A 23,562-nucleotide genomic window follows, 5' to 3' on the forward strand; every position below is an offset into this window, starting at 1 on the left:
GGGGTGAAGGTCTGTGCCCCACCTCTGTTGACCCCCAAGTTCTCTCCTGATGGCCCCTATGCAACTGTGCCTGTCTTAGGTTGTTCCTTCCCTGAGGAATCTTACCCATCTCTGGCTAACCAGCCATCCTCCGGGGCCAAGCAGGGTGATGTGAGGTTTAGTTCTGTCTCCTTGGTCGCCTATGCCCCCATGGCCTCCACGCCCAGCACTTGCCTTGGGATCCCCTCGCCTGCTGGCAGGGTCCCAGCACTGATCACGTATCTTGTGGAACCCAGGTTTCTTCTCCAAGGAGGCCCAGCTCACCCCACTGGGCGAGAGACAGATCCATGGTACCAGCCATCATGAGGTTTCACCCTTGGCATGAATAGAAGCTCAGGCAACAGCTGTGGACAATTGGATTGTGAGAAGCAGGTCCCTCTTGGCCAAAAGGGCAAGAGGGGCCAATTTAGAATGCTCAGGTGCCTTCCCAGGGGGCCCTCTACATAGTGGAAGGGATTAAACCCTTTCATGTCCTTTTTAAATTGCTGCCAGACATTCAAAGAATTAGTTTGTAAGTTTGTTTGGGGTAATTATATAATATGCTGTTATAATTCTAAAATATCTAGAGATGTGTTACGTTTGTCTCCAAGCACCAAACAGATGATCCCCCCCCCCCCCCTCCATGGGCGTGAGGAACTATTATAAGTAATGGGGGTGATCCAAATCTGGGAAAAATTTTAATGACAGTGTAGAATAATATCATGTAAGGATATTCTTTGTTCTAGTCCATGGCAATACCCTTTCAAACTGGCTATTTCTTTTTGTATAGACAAGGTCTTAGTTACATTTTCTGCACTTCTACCGCGGGCAGTGTCTTATAATTTTGAATATGATTTTGGCTGTGGGTTTGTCATATATGGCCTTTATTATGTTGAGATATGTTCCCTTTAATCCCATTTTGCTGTGAGTTATCATAAATGGTGCTGGATTTTGTCAAATGCTTTTCTACATCTATTGATATGACCATATAATTTTTCTCTTTCACTTTATGTGGTGTTTCACAATAAATGATTTGTGGATATTGAACTATTCTTGCATCACAGGAATGAATCCCACTTGATCATGGTATATGATTTTTTAAATGTTTTGCCGAATTCAGTTTGCTAATATTTTGTTTAGGATTTTTGCATCTACGTTCAAAAAATATATTGGCCTATAATTTTCTTTCATGATAGTGTCTTTTCTGGTTTTGGAATTAGGACAATGCTGGTCTTGTTAAATGAGCTTGAGAGTCTTCTCTCCTTTTGAATATTTTAAAATAGTTTGAGAAGAATAGGTGTTAGTCTTTGAATGCTTGATAAAATTCACCTGTGAAGCCACATGGACTTGTTTTTTTGGAAGTTCTTTCAATTACTGCTTCAATTTTGTTGCTTGTAATAGGCATGTTCAGATTTTCTCTCTCTCCTTGATTCAGTCTTGGGAGATTGTATGTGTTTAGGAATTTATTCATTTCTTCTAGATTGTCCAATCTGTTGGCATATTGCTCATAATATTTTCTTATGATTCTTTGTATTTCTGTAGTGACAGTTATTACTATTCTTTCATTTCTAGTTTATTTACTTGGCCCTCCCCCCTCATGATGCTTAAAGATTTATCAACCTTGTTTATCTTTTCAGAGAACCAGCTATTGGTTTCATTGATAATTTGTCTATTTTTTTTTTGTCTCCATTTCATTTGTTTCTACTCTAATATTTATTTATTTACTTATTTATTCATTTGTTTATTTATTTAAAATACATTTTTATTGATTTCAGAGAGAAAGGGAAAGGGAGATAAAGATAAAAACATTAATGATGCCCTAGTTGTTTTGGCTCAGTGGATAGAGTGTCATCCTACGGACCAAAGAGTCCCGGGTTCGATTCTGGTCAGGGGCACATGCCAGGAGTTGCAGGCTCAATCCCCAGTAGGGGGCGTGCAGGAGGCAGCCGATCAATGATTCTCTCTCATCATTGATGTTTCTATCTCTCTCTCCCTCTCCCTTCCTCTCTGAAATCAATTTAAAAAAATGAACACAACAAAACATTAATGATGAGAGAGAATCATTGATCAGCTGCCTCCTTGATACCCTGCACTGGTGATCAAACCCGCAACCTGGGTTCCATCCATGAACAGGAATCCCACTGTGAACTCCTGGTTTGTAGGTCAGTGCTCAACCACTGAGCCACACTAGCCAGGCTCTATTCTGATATTTATTATTTCCTTACTTCTACTCACTTGGAGTTCCAAGCATATTTGTGTCCTCCATGCTGGAATTGCAAATCAGGAAGCAAACTTGAAAAACCAAACTCAATTTATTGTATTTCATATGTGCTGACTATGCTAGGAGTACCCCTATTAGGTCTATCTTCTACCCCCAGTCTAGATGTTAGAATTACAATGCCCCTCCATCCCTTGGCAACCACAGATAACACTTCCACTTATTTTCTTCTGAACCAGGTCCTTAGTCCAGCTCTGAAGTACTCAGCCTTTGCTTATTCTTGATTATTTTTCTTTGTTTATTCCTTTTTATTGTTTCTCCATGACTACATCATTATTTCATTAAGAAAGTAATTCCCTGGACAGTGTTGGAAATATTTTTTGAGAGGGGGGTGGCGGGGGGGAAGGAAGGAAGAGGGAGAGAAAAACATCCATGTGAGAGAGAAACACCCATATGAATGTGAAACATTGATTGGCTGCCTCCTGCACATCCGCTACAGGAGATGGAGCCCGAAACCCGAACATGTGCCTTGGCGGGGATCAGTGCACGGAGGATGCCCAACCAGCTGAGTTACATATAGATGACATGATTCTAAAACAGAAAACCCTAAAGACTCCCATCAAAAAACTGTTAGAAACAATAAAAAAATACAGTCAAGTTGCAGAATATCAAATCAATGTGCAAAATTGATTGCCTTCCTGTATACTAACAACAAAACTTCAGAAAAAGAAATGAAGAGAAAAAAACCCAATTCCTTTTGCAGTTGCAACCAACAGAATAAAATACCTAGGAATAAACTTAACAAAGAACGTGGAAGACCTATATACTGAAAATTACAAAGCATTATTAAAAGAGGTTGAAAAAGACACAACAAAATGGAAAAATATCCATGTTCATGAATTGGAAAAATCAACATAGTTAAAATGACTATATTACCCCAAGCAATAAACAAATGTAATTCAATCCCCATCAAAATCCCAATGTCATTTTTTAAAGAAATAGAATAAGAAATCATCAGATTTGTATGAAACCACAAAAGACCCCAAGTAGCCAAAGAAATCCTGAGAAAAAAAGAACGAAGCTGGAGGTATCAGCTACCTGACTTCAAATTATACTACAGAGCTACATAATCAAAACAGCATGATATTGGCTGAGAAACAGACACACAGATCAATGGAATGGAATAGAGAGCTCAGCTATAACACTACATGTATATGGGCAGAATTTCCAACAAAGGGGTCAGAATCACACATTGGAATAAAGATAGTCTCTTTAATAAATGGTGCTGGGGAAACCGGAAAGCCACGTGCAAACAAATGAACAAAATGTACAAAAATTAATTCAAAATGAGCTAAAGATCTAAATATAAGACCCAAAACAATAAGTCACATAGAAGAAAATAGAGGTACCAAACTTATGGTACATGCCTCTCCTTGCTTTGATGGCTCTGCTCAAGACTACAAAGTTTCAATTGTAGAAGATAAATAAATCCCAGATATCAGAGCCTCCACTTGGGTTGCCGGGGAGCGTGGCTGGCCTGAAAACCACCACAGGCCCCTCACCCAGGCCGCCCCATGCCCCAAGGGAACCCCCACCCTTATCCTGGACACCCTTCACGGCAAACCAGCTGCCCCTCCCCCCCCATGCACCAGGCCTCTATCCTATCTAATAAAAGAGTAATATGCAAATTGACTGTCATTCCAACACACAAGATGGCTGCCCCATGTGGTCAAAGATGACTGACCCCATGTGGACACAAGAGGGCCACCACAAGATGGCCAGCAGGGGAGGGCAGTTGGGAGGGACAAAGCCTGCAAGGGAGGGCTGTTGGGAGTGATCAGGCCTGCAGGAGCATGCAGTTAGGGGTGACTGGGCCGGCATAGGAGGGAAGTTGGGGGTGACCAGGCCTGCAGGGGAGGACAGTTGTGGGAGACCAGGCCTGCAAGGGAGGGCAGTTGGGGGCTACCAGGCCTGCAAGGAGAACCGTTGGGGGGGGACCCAGGCTGACAGGGGAGGGCAGTTAGGGATTACCAGGCCTGCAGGGAGGGCAGTTGTGAGGGACCAGGCCTGCAGGGGAGGGAAGTTGGGGGAGACCAGGTCTGTAGGGGAGGACAGTTAGGGGTAACCAGGCCTGCGGGGGAGGAGAGTTAGGGGTGACCAGGCCGACAGGGGAGGGCAGTTAGGGGTAATCAGGCTGGCAGGGAGCAGTGATGCGTCGATCTGGCTGGCAGGGGAGTGGTCAGGGGCTGATCAGGCTGGCAGGCAGAAGCTGTTTGGGGCAATCAGGCAGGTAAGCAGGCGAGCGGTTGGAAGCCAGCAGTCCTGGATTGTGAGAGGGATGTCCAACTGCCCGTTTACCGGGCCTCTAGTGATTTAATAATTGTGAGAGTAGTGTTTCATTGTAAGGAATTTAGAAGATTGTGGAAAATATAAGAAGTGAACCCTAATGTACCTAGACCTGGTCTTTTTATGAGCTCTCAGCCAAGTAAGTGATATCATGATCAAATTATTTCCCACAGAAGCAGGGAGGCTGGGTGTCCTGGAGGACCCACCCCACAAAGTCCAGTGGTCGAAGCCCTATTATTACAATGTCTGGTACTTAGAGCTGCAAGCCAGGACTGAAGGCAACGTGGACTAATGGGAGTGTGGGAACCATGGCCTCTGAACTCAAGGGTTCTTACGGCACTTTTGTGCCTCATTGGTACTGGCCCACTTGGTTTCTCCTGCGAACTCTCCACTGTGAAAGTTCTCCATGCCAATTCTGCACTACTTTGAAATGTGCAGGTGAAAGAGATTGGTGAGAAGGCTTAGCCCTTTGCTTTCACTGAGAGCACCTGGGTGACCCAGATCTTTCCTTCTTTAGAAATACACATAGCAGTCAGGAGAAGGGGCTGGAACCAGACGGTTCCTGGTTCACATCCAACCAATGCCTCTGTTACAAATTGAATGTTTGTGTCCCCCCAGTGTGAGAGTATTTGGAGGTGGGCTCTTTGGCTGTGATTAGGGTTAGATGAGGTCAGAGGGTGAGACCCCATCATGGGATTAGTGTCTTTATAAGAAGAGGAAGAGACCAGAACTCTTCCCTACCATGTGAGGACACAGAAGGCAGCCATCAGCAAGCCAGAAACAGAACCAAGTGGGTCAGCACATGATCTTTGATGTTCCCACCTCCAGAACGGTGAGAAATAAATGGTGTTTTATTATGGCCTCCAGAGCTGACTAAACAGCCTCTAACTAGTCATTCTCTCCATCTGTAAATAGAGATGATAATAGTGTCTACCTCACAGGTTTACTTTGAATTAATGAAAAATTGTAAGTAAAACACTGAGCATGGTGTTTGGAACTTAGTGAGTGCTCAGAAAATGGGATGATGATGATGAATAATAAATAATGAAACTTTGCTACTTTGGGGTATGGCTACCTTCAGGACAGAAACAAACACATGTCCTTGTGCTTGTCTTTTATGTGGATTGGTCCCATAAGGAAGCTCGGGTGCTAAAAGGACCAACCAAACCGATGCTGTCTCTTGTCACAAAGGAGATACTGCTTCGTTCCAAGTGTTTTCAGCAACCTGGTTCTATTAGAGTGTTGCATAAAGATTATAGAACAGTGACTCCTCAGAATTTTTCCAACTATGAGTCCATGAAAAAGGACTTCAAACTGGAAATTCCAGAGTATTTCAACTTTGCTAAAGATGTCTTGGACCAGTGGACAAATGTGGAAAAGGTACGTAGCAGGGCCAGTCTACACTTCCCATCGGAGTGATTTTGCCCCACGGGAACATTTGGCAATGTCTGGATACCATTTTGTTGCCATGACTTGTGGGAGGGTGTGGCTAGTTGGTAGGGGTATTGCTGAATATCCACTGAGCCAAACCGGTTTTGGCATGTATTGCTGAATATCCAGAATGCACTGACCAGTCCCCTGCCACTGCAAAGGGTTTATCTGGCTCAACCTGATAATGGTTCTGTGGTTGAGAAAGCCTGGGTCTCAGAAATGTGTTATTATAGGTTAGTTTTTTAAAAATACAAAAAGGAGTAGAGTGAAAAGTGACTCCAAGGACATAGATACAGCATTGGGAGAAATATAAAGGGATTCTAACCCTCAGGCTAAATTAGAAGTGACCCGTGCTGGGAGAATGACATGGCTCCCAACATACTATATAATAAAGATGTAATATGCAAATTGACCATCACTCCAACACACAAGATGGCCGCTCCCATGTGAATACAAGATGGCAGCCACAAGATGGCCGGCAGGGGAGGGCAGTTGTGGGCGATCAGGCCAGCAGGGGAGGGCAGTTAGGGGTGACTGAGCCAGCAGAGGAAGGCATATGGGGGCGACCAGGCCTGCAGGTGAGGAGATTTGGGAGGGACCCAGGCCTGCAGGGGAGGGCAATTGGGGAGGACCCAGGCCTGCAAAGGAGGACAGTTGCGGGGGACCAGGCCTGCAGGGGAGGGCAGTTAGGGGTGACCAGGCTGGCAGGGGAGAACAGTTGGGATGACTGGGCCAGCAGGGGAGGGCAGTTGGGGGTGACCAGGCTGGCAAGGGAGGGCAGTTAGGGACGACCAGGCCAGCAAGGGAGGGCAATTAGGGATAAACGGCCAGCAGGGGAGGGCAGTTAGGGTTGACCAGGCCAGCAGGGGAGGGCAGTTGGGGGAGCCCAGGCCTGCAGGGGCGGACAGTTAGGGGCAACCAGGCTTGCTGAGGGAGGGCAGTTGGGGGTAACCAGGCCAGCAGGGGAGGGCAGTTAGGGGTTACCGGGCTGGCAGGGTAGGGCAGTTGGGGGCTACAAGACCTGCAGGGGAGGACAGTTAGGGGTGGCCAGGCCTGCAGGGGAGGACAGTTTGGGGTGGGACCAGGTCGGCAGGGGAGGGCAGTGGGGGCTACCAGTCTGGCAGAGGAGGGAAGTTAGGGGCGACCACGCTGGCAAGGGAGGGCAGTTAGGGGTGACCAGGCCAGCAGGAGAGGGCAGTTGAGGGAGACCAGGCCTGCAGGGGAGGACAGTTAGGGGCAACCAAGCTTGCTGGGGGAAGGCAGTAGGGGGTGACCGGGCCAGCAGTGTAGGGCAGTTTGGGACAACCAGGCTAGCAAGGGAGGACAGTTAGGGGTGACCGGGCCGGCAGGTTAGGGCAGTTGGGGGTGACCAGGCCTGCAGGGGAGGACAGTTAGGGGTGGCCAGGCTGGCAGGGGAGGGCAGTTGGGGGTAACCAGGCCAGCAGGGGAGGGCAGTTAGGGGTGACCAGGCTGCCAAGGGAGGGCAGTTAGGGGTGACCGGGCCAGCAGAGGAGAGCAGTTTAGGGTGACCAGGCCGGCAGGGGAGGGCAGTTTGGGGAAATTGGGAGGGCAGTTTAGGGTGACCAGGCCGGCAGGGGAGCAGTTAGGCATCGATCAGGCTAGCAGGGGAATGGTTAGGGGTGATCAGGTGGCAGGCAGAAGTGGTTAGGGGAAATCAGGCAGGCAGGCAGGCAGGCGAGTGGTTGGGAGGCAATAGTCCTGGATTATGAGAAGGATTTCCGACTGCCCATTTAGGGATGTCCGACTGCCCACCGGGATCAGGTCTAAATGGCAGTTGGACATCCCTCAAGGGGTTCCAGATTGGAGAGGGTGCAGGCTGGGCTGAGGAACACCCCCTCCCCATGCACGAATTTTGTGCACTTGGCCTCTAGTCCTATATAATAAAAGGCTAATATGCAAATTGAATGAACTGTGGAACAACTGGTTGCTGTGATGCGCACTGACCACCAGAAGCCAGGCTCACGGCTGGTGAGTGCAGCGGTGATGCAGGGAGCCTCTCCCACCTCTGGTGCAGTGCTAAAGATTTCCAACTGACGGCTTAGGCCTGAGTCATCAGTTGGACACCCCCCGAGGGTTCCCAGACTGCAAGAGGGCACAGACTGGGCTGAGGGACATCGCCCCCTTCCCCCCAGTGCATGAATTTTGTGCACCAGGCCTCTAGTCTGGAAATAAGAATCCAGAGTTCTTCCCAAATACTCCATATGTGTCCTAATGAGCGGCCTGTGACTTCTTCAGGAAAACATTCCATTCGTCAGTTAAAATGGGATTTAGCTTGGTAAGCAACTTTAAGTCTATGGCTATATTATCTTTCCTCAGGCTGGAAAGAGACCCTCCAATCCAGCCTTCTGGTGGATAAACGGAAATGGAGAAGAAGTGAGATGGAGTTTTGAGGAACTGGGATCTTTGTCCAAGAAATTTGCCAATATACTTACAGAAGCCTGTGCCCTGCAAAGGGGAGATCGAGTCATTGTCATTCTGCCCAGGATCCCAGAGTGGTGGCTTGCAAATGTAGCCTGCCTGCGAACAGGTTAGTAATGTTTGAAAACCGATCACATTTAAAGGGGGAGATTCTCCAAAACATCTTAGTAATCATGAGACATTTATTTGGGCAAATGGTTTGAGGAACTGTACACAAGATGGAATTATTCTCAGGAACCCTAGAAATATGTTGGAATAGGTCATATCTTTTGACCTAAACTAGGAGTTGGGTTTTTCAGAATGTAATATTTTCATGAAGTGAAATACGCTCACACCCACTGCTTTCTCCTGAGGACCAGCATGGTCATCTGAAACCCAATGCAACCACAGACTCAGAGACCCCCAGCCCCTGGGCATGCCTTTGCTCCCCTGATTGCTGCCATCACTCGGTGACTGCGACTCCGCCTTCCAGCCGGTTCCTGCACCTTGGAAAGCTGACCTCTGAATGCCCTCCAGAGCCCCTATTTTCCCATTTCATTGCCTCATCTCACTGCACATGTTTGCCATCTGCTGAGTGGATTTCCCCAAAGTTTTCCTAATTCTGTATTGTCCTCCCCAATCCAATTCATCCTCCATCGTCAGTGTTCCTTCTAGAACACTCATTTTTATCCTAGCAGTTGGCTGCTTGACTTTATTTCATAACTCCCCGTTGCCTCCCAGATAAAATCTGACCTTCAGGTGTCATGGAAGGCTCTAGCTAGCTTCTCTTTATTCTCATTTCCTCCCCTCTTACTTCATGTCAAACTGTTTCCTATGAGGTTCGCGACCTTTCCTGTCTCGAGGCGCTTAGGCACACTGCTTCCTTCACTTGGAAAGCCTTCCCCACACTCACCACCTAGACAACTGTTGTTAGACCCTCAAGGCCTGGCTTTCATGTCAGCTCCTCAAGCAACCCGGCCTGCTGCTCCACTCTAAGGTGCTTTCATTTTTAGACTCACCCCAAAAACATGCATGTCTGTTAACCTGTGCTCTATTGTCTGGTGTATTTGCTCCTACCTCCGTCATTCTCATAGGACTATGTAGCTCTCAAAAGGCAATGATTGCCCGAGCCAGTTTGGCTCAGTGGATAGAGCATTGGCCTGAGGACTCAAGGGTCCTAGGTTCGAATCCGGTCAAGGGTACATGCCCTGTTTTCAGACTTGATCCCTAGTCGAGGCATGCAGGAGGCAGCCAATCAATGATTCTCTCTCATCATTGATGCTTCTCTCTCTCCCTCTCCCTTCCTCTCTGAAGTCAATAAAAATATATATTTTTTAAAAAGGCAATGACTATGATACATTCATCTCTGATTACCAGTGATTGGCATATAGTAAATGCTCAGCAAAACGTTTGTTGAATTAATATCCCTATTGCCATAATAAATCATTATAGTAAGTAGCCATTATTAATTTATTATAATCATTACTTGCATTGCAGAGAGGTATATGCTCTAATCTCATGTGTACATTTAAATTATATGTTGGAGTTGTATAGTCCACTTTTATTTTATTTATTTATTTTTTTTACTTTACTTTTATTGTTGACACTATTACAGATGTCCCCATTTCCCCCACTTCTCCCACCTCCACCCAGCCCCCGCCCCTGCCCTCTGGCCATCACCTCACTGTTGTCTGTGTCTACATAGTCCACTGTGACAGTTTTTTGAAACAAAATGATTGCGTTCACGAATGCTGTGTAAGCACATTGTCTCATTAAGAGACTGCTTGCCAGATGCATTCCCATCAGCTCAGCAGGGAGAACTGCTGAACGCCTACTGAGAACCTTGCGGAAATGAAGTGCGGGAGGAACAGCGGTCTCTGCAAGGACCCAGGCCCTTCAGCAGGCAGCGGCTTTCTCTCTCCTGCTCTGGAGCCACAGGGCTCTTGTCTTCCTCGTCCAAGCGTTGCCCCGTTGACTTCTTTCTGCGAACACATGGTTTCTCTGTTCCCTTTCACTTGGCTGGCATGTGACTTTGCCACACAGATTCCTCGGGCTCTGACCCTGTACTAGTATGCCCCAACCAATAATCCACTCCGTCTCTTAAATCAAATACTTGAGGCAGAATCTGATTGGCAGGGCTTGGGTTAGGCCGCTCAGATGTGGTCAGAGGCAGCTTCATCTGATAGAACATGGTTCCTGGGGCTGTGGGCAAGAGAGCAGGCAGAGTCTCTTAGAAGGAAGAAGGAGAGGGAGGTGATGAATGATAAGTCTATTATACTAACTGTTGGTGTCCCTCGTTAGGGCATCATAATGCCGGGGTTCTTTTTCCCAGCCTTTCAAAGGGTTCAGCATTCTGGAGAAAGGGGCTGCACGTAGATGATTTAAAGAGTCCATGGACGAAATATAAATTTGAGAGGCATTGGGGGTCAGAGGAGCTTCAGCTGAAGGAGCTAGAAGACTCTCCAGGTCTCAGGACCCCGTGCTTTTATTAAACACAATTTGTCCCAAGGCAAGGTGGAGATATACACTTCAAAGGGTAAGGTATCAAAGGGTTTACAGAATCATTGTCAGTTTGGGGAATAGCCTACAGCTGTTCAGGTGTTTGGCCAACAGAAGGCAATAACATGCCCTGAGCTGTCTGGCAGCTAACAGTAATCCTATTCAGGTTTGGGGGAAGTGCCCTTTAGCTGTTTCCAACAGGTAAACTACATATGTGGCTTACCCTTGTTGAGCCGCCTAAGACCCATCAACCTTTTGACGGAACTCTTGTAATTATTACATGCTGGAATTGGTTCTCGACAACTAACTATGCCAGTCTTTATGGCAGAATTGGAAATGTGCTCAGAGTTATTTAATCTCCTAAATAAGTTTTCCCTCTTAAGAAACCTTAGGTAATTGAAATATTTACCAGGACTTCAGTTGTTCACATATTTCTTAGGGTTATATACATATGTGATAAAATGATCAAGAACAGCAAAGGAATGTTTCACACAAATTTGGCCAATAGTTTCTGGGAAGCTGGGGCCAGGCACAGGGGCCTCACACATTGTTAAATTATTTTTCTTAGGCTGGGTGGTAAGTAATGCATATTTTTATATTTTAAAAGTAAATCATATAGATACACTGCATAAATTCTGTTGCATGTTTGGCATATTTTGCAATAAAATAAGAAAAATGGCCCTGGCCAGTTTGGCTCAGTGGATAGAGCATTAGCCTGTGGACCAAAGGGTCCCAGATTCGATTCTGGTCAAGGGCACATGCCTGGGTTGCGGGCTCAATCCCCAGTGGGGGTGTGCAGGAGGCAACCGATCAATGATTCTATCTCATCATTGATGTTTCTATCTCTCCCTCTCCCTTCCTCTCTGAAATCAATAAAATAATAATAAAAATAATTAAAAATGTAGAATTGAATGGTGCCTTTTGAGGAGTCTGAAAAAGCTGAGAAATGCATTACTAAATGCGAGAAGAGTGGGATGAGTTATACTGTGTTTCCCCAAAATGAAAGGTGCCGAGTCCTGCAGAGGAACAGTGCTAAGCTGTGGCTCTCATGCCCCTGGGCCAGCAGCACCAGCATCCCTGGGAACTGGTCAGAAATGTAAATTCTCCGGCCCCAGGTCTACTGAATCCCAAACTCGGTGGAGACAGGCAGAACACAGCAATCTGTGTTTAACAAGCCCTTCAGGTGGTTCTGATGCCTAGTCAGGTTTGAGAACCACTGAGCAGAGGAGGGAGACTCTCCACGGGAAGCCTTGCAGACCTCACAGCCCTGCCTGATATTGACCAGAGCCGGGCACTGGCCTGGCAGGTCAGAAGCTGGTCCGTGTTAGTGCGTGAAGAGTGCAGCACAGGATCTTGGGGTGCGGAGAGGGGCCCTCGTTACCATGTTTATGCTATAGAGTGGATAAAATGACACTACCAATTTATCTATTTGCATGAAGGACCAAAAGACTGGTATGAGTAGCCCTTTCTCCCCGTTAAGACACCTGCACGAAAAGAGGAAGTTTAGCTGGAAGTGTGTTTGGTGGACAGAACAGGAGCTTTCATCATTTACTGGCAGCAGGATTTGAACGCCCAATCTATTCACCAGTCCCTCTATACCCACCATATTTCCATGCAACAAATGACCACTGGGCACTTGCTTTGTTTCAGGAGCAATGAGGTGTAGGGTCCAGTGGGGGAGAGTCACGAGTTAGATAAACACATACTGTATAAATGTGGCAAGTCCTAGGAGAGAAACAACACAGCAGCCATCGGAGTGTATAAGAGGGACCACTGAGACTGAGAAAGTCAGGGGTGTTTATGCGGAGACCTGAGAGACAGCTCCACCAGTGGAGAGGGTGGGTAATGAGAGCATTCTAGCAAGTGGAAGAGCATGCACAAAGGTGCTGAGGCCGGAAGTGACTGTAGGTTTGGAACATGAAGCACCTGGTGTGAACATGGGTGCTGGCTAGGGATCACCGCATCCCAGGACCTAACATGTGAAATACCCTCCCATGACTGCCTCTAGACAGGCCTGGCTGGGTGCAGTTGGGATACCCAGCAAGTGTCCTTCCCGCCTGCCCTGTGGTGCAGGGGCCCTCCTGAGCCCAGTCCTCTGCTAACATAGCATGTACCAGGTGCAGGTTGCTCCTCTGTGAATCATGTCTGCTTCCACTGGCTTCGAATGTCTCTGTTCTGACCTCGTTTATGTTGAGTTTATAGTTTAGCTCTTCAGAGACAGTCTATTTCCCTTATTTCCAGTTTCTTGGAGAGTTCTATCTGACAGCCCTCAAAAACATACTCTGTTATGTAACATTTTAATTTTCAAACTCCTTTGGTATTATTACAAGCCAAATCCAGTAACACCAGAAATATTAGTATATAGTTATTTTAAAGTATTAATTCCCATGAGCTGGTTCCTTTTTTTAAGTGTTTATTACCACAAAAAAGCTAGTAAAATAGCCAATATCAGCTCACAGATCTTTATGAGGTTTCTGTAATGTATGTGGCCCATCTGGCTTTAAAAAATTTTCTGCTCATTCAATTTTCATAAGAGCCTTATGATTTTCTTTCTTTTTTTTTGTGGGGGGGGAGGAACCCAGCTATACTAATAAATGGGTAATATGCTAATTAGATCGGGAGACCTTCCAGACAAAGCCATGGTGGTGGGGCCAAAGCAGAGGTGGTTAGGGGTGATCAGACCAGGAGGGGAGGGCAGTTGGGGGTGATCAGGACAGAAGGGGGGAGCAGTTGGGGGCAATAAGGCTGGCAAGGGGGGCAGTTGGGGATGAGAAGGCCAGCACAGGGGGCAGTTGGGGATGAGCAGGCTGGCAGGGGAGGGCAATTGGGAGTGAGCAGGCCAGCAGGGGTGTGCAGTTGGGGGCAGTCAGGCTGGCAGATGGGGGGGCAGTTAGGGGTGATCAGGCCAGAAGGGCGGTGCAGTTGGGGGCGATCAGGCCAGCAGGCAGAGTGGTTAGGGGTGATTAGGCAGGCAGGCAGGTGAGCAGTTAGGAGCCAGTGGTCCCAGATTGCGAAAGGGATGTCTGACTGCTGGTTTAGGCCCTGTGGGATTGGGCCTAAACTGACAGACATCCTCTGAGGAGGTCCTAGATTGGAGAGGGTGCAGGCCGGTCTGAGGGACACCCACCCCCCCACCCCTCCGTGCATGAATTTCGTGCACCAGGCCACTAGTATTTTATAAATAGGAAGGCCAAAGCTTTCATAGATTGGGAGAAAAAAACATTAAGTCACAAAACCATAAAAATCCTAGAAGAAAACGTAGGCAGCAAAACCTCAGACATCTCACATAGCAGTATTTTCACCAAAACTTTTCCTGAGAAACAAAGGAAAATATAAACAAATGGGGACTACATCAAAATAAAAAGCTTCTGCACAGTAAAAGAAACCAGCATCAAAATGAAGAGGGAGTCCACTGTATGGGAGAATGTATTTGCCAATGATAAGTCTGATAAGGGGTTAATTTCCAAAATATATAAAGTACTCATATGGAAGATTAAAAATGGTGGCAGAGTAGGAGGATGCTGCATGGACATGCTCCCAAGGAACAAGCTGGAATTACAACTGAAATACGAGAAGGCTTCCTGAATAATCAATGGAAAACTCACAGGAGAGAACCCTGATATCCAAGGACCGAAGGTAGGAGGGGTGGAGGCACAAAAGGGCTGGCCATGCATGCACAGAAGGCAACTGAAGTCCCGGAGAGATATCTTGGTAGTGGGTGGGGGGATGCCACTGAGAACTCGGGGATCTAATTCTGAAGCTGGGCTCCCCAGCAGAGAACACCAGACTGAGGAGAATACCCACATAACATCTGGCTGTGAAAAGCAGTGGGGTGCTATCTGCCAGGGAGTGGCAACTGAAAGTTCGGGCACCCTCTTAAAGGGCCAACACACAAAAGTTTCCTGTGGAGTCACTCACCTTGTGCTCCAGCAGAGGGTGTGTTAAGTGGACTGGAGCTGTGAGGGCAGAAACCAGGACTGGGGACTCGGGGATAGAGCTCAGAAGGCAGACACCCCAAGTTTCCTGGACTGAGTTTTTCCCACATAGTCATCTGCCTTGCCTGGAGGGAAGACAGTCGACACACCCTATTGGAAAACACCTTGCCATGAGGCCACTTAAGAGATTAAAAGTAACAATTAGCCTCCAGGTAGAAGCAACTCCCCCACCTGTTGAAAAAAATTCCTCGCCACACCTGAGGACGATTGCCTGGGGGGCAATTCCAGTCGGAATCCTATCAGTCTGTAGGCAGAGGTGGTCTCTGGAGACTTTAAGTCTTTGCCTGGTCCAATTAGTCAGGAACAGCCTTTAACACTGTCCTGCACTAGAGATTGAGAGGTGTAGAGGATCTACCTAATACATAGCCACAAACCCAAACAGACAACCAAAATGAGGAAACAAAGAAACAACCTCAAATGAAAGGACTAGCGAATTCTCCAGAAGAAGAGATAAATGAAGCAGAGATGAGAAATTTATCTGAAACAGAGTTCAGAGTAATGATATTAAAAATGTTCAACAGTATGAAAAAAGATATAGTAACTATGAAAAAAGAACAGTCTGAGATAAAGAATGACATAGCACAAATAAAGAACACACTGGAAGAAATACACAGCAGATTAGGGGAAGCTGAGTATCGAATCAGTAAATTAGAAGACAGAGTTGAAAATATCACTCAATTAGAGAACCAAAAAGAAAAAGAAATTAAAAAACAGGAGGAAAGCTTAAAGGAGCTGTGGGACAATGTGAAACGTAACAATATTAGAATGGTAGGTGTGCTAGAAGAGGCAGAAAGGGAGAAAGGAACAAAGAAGGTGTTTGAAGAAATAATGGTAGTTCAGGAGACACAGAGAACCCCAAACAGACCCACGCCCAGACACATCATAATTAAAATGCCAAAAATTAAAGACAAAGAATCTTAAAGGCAGCAAGAGAAAATAAAACTGTTACCTACAAAGGAGTTCCCATAAGGCTGATTGTTGGAAACCGCCCATTGTCCTCACTAGCAGAGAGGTGTGGACAAGGAACCGGAAGGCTGGTCAACCTTGAAGCTCTGAAAGGTCAGCCAACCACTCACTCACTGTCTAGTTGAGACAATGGTAGCTAAAGCAATTCCCACATTTAGTCTTATGCAAATCCTTTCTGATTGGCTATTACTGGCTATGGGTGGATCCCAAACCTTAATAAAAGGGATCGCAAAGCCAGAGCAAAGAGGAGTCCTCCCCCTAGAGTTGGGCTTCTGCCTGGCCCCCAATATCGCCAAGTTAATATTTCCTAGTCTCTTTCATTTGTGTGCGGCCTCCTCCAGAACCCGAACCCTGAACCTGAACCCTGAACCATGCGGGTCATGGTGGGGACACTCGCAACTGGAGCCCAAACGTGGGTCGTGTAGTATACCTGTAAAATCAGGCATACTACAGCTGATGCCTGATTCCTCATCAGAAACTCTATAGGCCAGAAGGGAATGGCATGAAGTACTCAAGGTAATGGAAAGCAAGAATCTGAAACCAAGATTACCATATCCAGCAAGGCTATCATTCAAAATAGATGGTCAACTAAAAAGCTTACCAGACAAAAAAAGACTAAAGGAGTTCATCACCACCAAGCCAGCATGACAAGAAATGCTAAAGGGATTGCTGTAAGGGACTTCTGAGAAGAGGAAACAGAGAGAGAAACCTAGCCATGCAGAATTAAAATGGCTATTAAGTAAGTACCTCTCAATAATAAACCTAAATGTAAGTGGATTAAGTGCTCCAATCAAAAGGTGTAGGGTAGCAGAATGGATATAAAAACATGACCCAAGTTTATACTGTCTACAGGAGACCCACCTCAAAATAAAAGACACACACAGGATGAAAGTGAAAGGATGGAAAAAAATTTTCTCATGCAAATGGAAAAGAAAAAAAAAAGCTGGAGTAGCAATACATCCAACAAAATAGAGTTTAAAAGCATCATGCTAAATGAAATAGGCCAGTTGGAGAAAGATAAATATATGATCTCACTCATTTGTGGAATGTAATGAACAACATAAACTGATGATCAAAAACCAGAGGGGAAAAAGAATACTAGAATATAATAGAAGTAATCCTGTTATTAGCAGATTTTTAATATTTCCTACAACTTTTGTTAGTACAGTTTTGGTAATATTATTATTCTTAAAATCATCTTATTCTTGAAATATTAATGTTTATTGCATGTAATATATGTAAGATAATTTTTCTTGAATAACTGGTGTTTGTTGCCTGTAACATATTTAAAATGGTTTTTCTTGAGATACTAAGATTTATTGCATGTAACATTATTATATTTAAAATCGTTTTTCTTGAAACTGATAAAAAATAAAGTACTCATACAACTCAACAAAAGGAAGACAAACAATCCAATTAAAAAATGGGCAGAAGACCTGAATAGACACTTCTCCAAAGAGGACATACAGATGCCCAAGAGACATATGAGAAAATACTCAACATTATTAATCATTAGACAGATGCAAGTTAAAATGACAATGAGGTATCAGAATGGCTAACCTCAACAAATCAACAAATGACAAGTGCTGGTGAGGATGCGGAGAAAAAGGAACCCTCGTGCACTGCTGGTCGGAATGCAGACTGGTGCAGCCATTAGGGAAAACATATGGAGTTTTCTAAAAAAATTAAAAATAGAACTCCCATTTGACTCAGTAATCTCACTCCTAGGAATATATCCTAAGAAACCCAAAACACCAATCAGAAAGAATATATGCACCCCTGTGTTCATAGCAGCACAATTTACAATAGCTAAGATTTGGAAACAGCCCGTTAGCAGATGAGTGGATAAAAAAGCTGTGGTACATTTACACCATGGAATACTATGCAGCAGTGAAAAAGAAGGATCTCTTATCCTTTGCAACAGCATGGAGGGACCTGGTGAGCATCATGCTAAGTGAAATAAGTCAGTCAGAGAAAAACAAGTATCACATGATCTCATTCATATGTGGAATCTAATGAACAAAATAAACTGATGAATAAATTAGAACCAGAGGCATGGAAACATGGAACAGACTGATAGATCTCAGAGGGAAGGGGGATGGGATGGGGATGAGGATGGGATGAGATTAACCAAAGAACTTATATGCATAACCTGTGGACACAGACAAGAGGGTGGTGAAGGCCTGGGAGGGGTGGGAACCAGATGGAAGGGGCAGTTGGGGCAAAACGGGTGGGACATCTGTGATACTCTCAATAATAAAGGTAAATTAAAAAACGCACATTAAGTCATTTGCCAAAGTCACTCATCAAGTCAGAATGAGACTTGCAGTTGCCAACATTTGCTACAAGCTTCATAAAATTTTAAATAGGAATAGTTCTTAAAAACCATCTAGTTCATTTTTCTCAAACTTTGATGTGCACATGAATCACTAGGGAATCTTATTACACAGACAGCAATATGGTTATCAGAGGGAAGAGGGTAGAAAGGGTAGTAAAGGGTAAAAGGGGTCAAATAAATGGCGGTGGAACAAGATTTCACTTGGGTGGTGAACACAATACAATATACAGATGATGTAGTATAGAATTGTACACTTGAAACCTATATAATTGTATTAACCAATGCCACCCCAAGAAATTTAATAAAAAAATATGTTTTAATGTGGATTCTGACCCAATAAGCCTGGTTGCAGCTGAGATTTCATAATAATTATTTTTTCTGTTAATCCTCACCCGAGGATATTTTTCCATTGATTTTTAGAGAAAGTGAAAGGGAGAGGGAGAGACGGAGAAATATCTACGTGAGAAAAACACATCCATTGGTTGCCTCCTGCATGAACCCTGACCAGGGACAGGGAACCTGCAACCAAAGTACATGCCCTTGACTGAAATCAAACCCAGGACCCTCCAGTCTGCAGGTCAATGCTCTATCCACTGAGCCAAACTGGCTAGAGCAATATATTCTTTTAAAGATATATGGATTATGTATTGGCTGACGTTAATTATCTAAAGGTGATGTATTTAAATACTGTGCTTCTTAGTGCAGAATCTCAGAGGGAAGGGGGGAAGTAATCCACCAAGGACCTTGGATGCATATATGCATGGCCCATGGACACAGACAGTGAGGTGGCAGGGGAGGGGTGGCTTAGAGGTGGTCAATGGGGAACATCCTATATAATAAAGAGGTAATATGCAAATTGACCCTCACACCTCACAAGATGGCTGCCTACGACCAGGCTGGCAGGGGAATTAGTGACCAAACGACTGAACAAGCAGGCTGCGTGGGGTGACCAGGCTGGCGGGGGGGGTTAGTGAGGGACGACCAAATGACTGAACAAGCAGGCTGCGTGGGGCGACCAGGCCAGCAGGGGGGTTAGTGAGGGACGACCAAACGACTGAACAAGCAGGCTGCGTGGGGTGACGAGGCTGGCGAGAGGGAGGGGGGAGGGCAGTTAGGGGTGACCAGGCCAGCAGAAGGGGGCAGTTGGGGGTGACCAGGCCAGCAGGTGGGAAGATAGGGGAGACCAGGCTGGCAGGGGGGGGCAGTTGGGGGTGACCAGACTGACAGGGGGACAGTGAGGGGCAACTAGGCTGGTGTGGGGGGGCACTTGGGGGTAACCAGGCTGGCAGGGGGGGGCAATAAGGGGTGACCAGGTCATTGGGGAGGGCAGTTGGTGGCAACCTGGCTGGCAGCAGGGGCAGTTAAGATCAACCAGGCTGGCAGGGGGGCAGTTCGGGGCGATCAGCCTGGAACGCAAAGGCAGTTAGGGGTGACCAGGCAGGCAGGCAGGTGAGTGATTAGGAGCCAGTGGTCCAGGATTGTGAGGGATGTCCAACTGCCGGTTTAGGCCCAATCCCCGGGTTAAATCCCCTGGGACTTAAACCGGCAGTCAGACAACCTCCAAGGGGTCCCGGATTGGTGAGGGTGCAGGCTGGGCTGAGGGTACCCCCCCGCCATGCACGAATTTCGTGCACTTAGCTTCTAGTATGTAATAAAAAAATAAGTAAAAATAAATACTGTGCTTCTTCATGATGTGCTGACTCATCGTTAGTGCCTTCACACCTTCGAAAGGGTCAGGTAGCTCCCTATCCCCAGGTGAAACATCGCAAAGGAGTAGCCTTGGAGTTACACCTCATAAGCATCACCTTGTTACAAAGAGAAGGTATTTCACAGCCAGGACCCCATCGCAAGGTTCTGGTTGCAGTTGCCTGTCCCTTCAGAACTCCACCGGAAGGGCTTAGCCTTTCTGAAGTGGACAGGAGGCAGCATGGAGCCTGGGTCGCCAGGAGGAGTAAGGCATGCGGAGTGCCTTCCTCCCTCTGGGAAGGTCTGGAACTCGAGTGGTGAAGCCTGGGGGTGGCTGTAGGCAGATCAGATATATAAAGGTATAGTCTTGAAAGTCCATTCATCTTTTGAGAAAACAATAGCTAAAATTTGCTCAGCACTATTTAAACTTGTTACACATGTTAATTAATTGAATCCTCAGCAATCCTATAAAGAAGGTAGCACCTATTATTATCCCCATTTTACAGCTGCAGAACTTGGGATTCGTGGAGATGAAGTGGCTTGTCCAAGGCCAGCCTGTCAGTGTCCGGCTCAGGCACTCGGCCTTGCCCTTCACCTGCAGAGCAGTCACAGCAGGCAGCACAGAGCAGGGTGGCGCCGCAGTCCTGCGCTCTGGGAAGGAGCAGGACGGTCCATGCATTCTAAGAGGCACCGGATGAAGTGGCCTCGTGCACAGCTAGCTCGGGAGGCTGCAGGGACCAGTCCTGCATGGCTACCTTCTGCTTTGGTGATGTTGGGCAAGTTATTCAAGTGCTTTAGTGTTTGGAGTTTTGGGGTGAGGATTATAAATGAGTTAAAATATGCAAAAACACTTAGAATAAATAGCACCTGGCACTCAAGCACTCAATAAGTGCTGGGTAATACACTTTTCAATCAAAACCCTCTTCAAGGTGAATGTTATGGTCTTCAGATAGATGATTATCCAGCATTTAACATCCTTTCACTTTAAGCCAAAGCTTTGAGATCCCATGAAAGGCAACAGCAGAGTAATGAAAGGAAGACAAATAGACGCCTGCCTGGGGAATGGTGAAGCCATTCTGAGAAATACAGAATGCGTGGAGCTGTCTGCACACCCTGACTGACAGGCTGGGGAGGCCTTCCTTCTAGACATTGCTTCTTTTCTGCTCCTTTAGGTGCAGTTTTAATTCCAGGGACCACTCAGCTGACCCAGAAAGACGTGCTCTACAGACTGCAGTCTTCAAAAGCCAAGTGCATTATCGCCCATGACGCTGTCGCCCCAGCAGTAGATGCGGTGGCATCTCAGTGTGAAAACCTGCGCTCCAAGCTCATTGTGTCTCAGAACCCCCGAGAGGGGTGGGGGGACCTCAAAGAGATGATGAAGTGAGTAACCATCATTGTTGTAGAATAGCTTCTCCCAAAGAAAGACAACATTGACAAGATGCTCAGCCCATGAGTCATGTGATCAGAAAAATGACAAAAACAATAGGCAGCCCGGCTGGCGTGGCTCAGTGGTTGAGCATCGACCTATGAACCAGGAGGTCACGGTTCGATTCCCAGTCAGGGCACAGGCCCGGGTTGTGGGCTCGATCCCCAGTGTGGGGCATGCAGGAGGCAGCCGATCAGTGATTCTCTCTCATCATTGATGTTTCCATCTCTCTTTCCCTCTCCCTTCCTCTCTGAAATCAATAAGCATATATGAAAAACACACCATAGGCAAAGGGAGCAGCTGGTGATTAGCACTGCGCTGGCGTGCAGCACTCTGAGGAGGCAGGAGCTTGGCCTGTCTTCATAGTTGGGATTTCCAGGAAGCAGACCCGAGACAGATTAGTCATATTAAGAAGTTTACTAAGAAGTTCTCTTGGGGTCAATACCTGTGAAGGAAGGCAGAGGATGTGGGATTGGGCAAAGGAAGAAACTTATCTACCGTGAATTCCCAAAAAGCCTCCAGCCGACCCATGGAGGCCTCTAGAGTTTGGATAGCTCCTCCGAGCAGTCCCCAGCTAAAGTAAGAGGCCGGCCTTGCCTTGCCCATGGCCAGTCATGAGATGGGGGCTGTCTCAGAAGGAGGCTGGCCTTGGGCAAGGCAGCTGTCAGAGGGCTCAGAGGAAATCTTCCCGACCCGGCAGCGGATTTAGCAGGTGCCACAGCGTCAACCACAGAGCTGGGAGCGGCTCCCAGAAACGGAGTACAGCAACACTGCTGCCGGGCGTATAGGACACTCATGGATATAGAACACTCAATGTTCATGAATGCAGTTATGAAACGGAATTATTCTGATGCCCACGCCCTGCGGGGTGGGGTGCGGGGGCTTCCAGGGGCTCATGCCAGGTGTTGGTTATCTCTCAGCCTCAGGCGGACTGCAAATTCCTTGTCTAGAATGAGCATGCTTTACTCAAGGGTTTGGGAGCATGCGCCAACCTTCTCTAAAACAGCTAACATGTATTGAGTTCTTACCAACGGCCAAGGACTGTTCTAATAAAAATAATGTTATAGTTACAGTATAGCTGCCATGTCTGTGGCTCTGGTGTGTGCCAAAACTGTTCCAAGCACTTGAGAGATATTAAGTCATTAATCTCACCACCTCGGGGGTAGAACTGTGATTATACAGATGAATAAGGCCAGATGCTAGCATCTGGTGGTGCTGGTTCAAACCTAGGCAGTGTGGCTGCTGAGCCCACACTCCTATCTGTGATGTTCAAGGGCCCTAGCAGTGAGAGATTGATATGGTAACTCTGCCTCAGGCTTCAGAAGAAACCATATCTGGCCGAAACCGGTGTGGCTCAGTGGATAGAGTGTCGGCCTGCGGACTGAAGGGTCCCGGGTTCGATTCCGGTCAAGGGCATGTACATTGGTTGCGGGCACATCCCCAGTGGGGGGTGTGCAGGAGGCAGCTGGTCGATGTTTCTCTCTCATCGATGTTTCTAACTCTCTATCCCTCTCCCTTCCTCTCTGTAAAAAATCAGTAAAATATATTAAAAAAGAAAAAAGGAACCATGTCTGTGATCGGAGTGACAGCCACAGGCTCTAGGGACTCCCTATTTTTTTTATATATTTCTTTGATTTTTCACAGACAGGAAGGGAGAGAGAGAGAGTCAGAAACATCGATGAGAGAGAACATCGATCAGCTGCCTCCTGCACGCCCCCCACTGGGGATGAGCCCGCAACCAACATACGTGCCCTTGACCGGAATCGAACCCGGGACCCTTCTGTCCGCAGGCTGACGCTCTATCCACTGAGCCACACCGGTTTCGGCGGTACTTCCTATTTTTAAGAAAGATACTAGTAATTATGGAATCAGAGACCAATCACACTTGGTCTAGCTTTGCTAGGCTTTAAAAACAGCTTTCCTGCCCTGGCTGGTGTGGCTCAGTGGATAGAGCATCAGCCTACAGACTGAAGGGTCCTGGGTTCGATTCCAGTCAGGGCACATGCCTGGGTTGCGGGCTTAATCCCCAGTAGGGGGCATGCAGAAGGCAGCCGATCAATGATTCTCTCTCATCATTGGTGTTACTATCTCTCCTTCTCCTATCCTCTCTCTGAAACCAATAAAAATATATTTAAAAACAAAACAACTTTCCTACATTTCTCATGGCCTGGCTGCTCTGATTCATTCAGCCTTGGCCTGGTAAACTCTCTATGCTTCGTAG

At 46.5% G+C, this 23,562-nt stretch overlaps 1 protein-coding gene across 1 annotated transcript in view; it reads left to right on the forward strand.

The window, feature by feature from the left end:
• The window catches only part of ACSM3 (acyl-CoA synthetase medium chain family member 3), a 56,348-nt gene that overhangs the window by 7,992 nt on the left and 24,794 nt on the right, over positions 1–23,562 (forward strand). The window contains exons 2-4 of the mRNA XM_054714379.1: positions 5,720–5,962; positions 8,351–8,561; positions 21,088–21,295. Coding sequence (XP_054570354.1) covers positions 5,720–5,962; positions 8,351–8,561; positions 21,088–21,295 — 662 coding nt within the window. The remainder of the gene's footprint in view (positions 1–5,719; positions 5,963–8,350; positions 8,562–21,087; positions 21,296–23,562) is intronic.

Source organism: Eptesicus fuscus, chromosome 4 (assembly GCF_027574615.1).
Source record: "Eptesicus fuscus isolate TK198812 chromosome 4, DD_ASM_mEF_20220401, whole genome shotgun sequence".
NCBI lineage: Eukaryota > Metazoa > Chordata > Mammalia > Chiroptera > Vespertilionidae > Eptesicus > Eptesicus fuscus.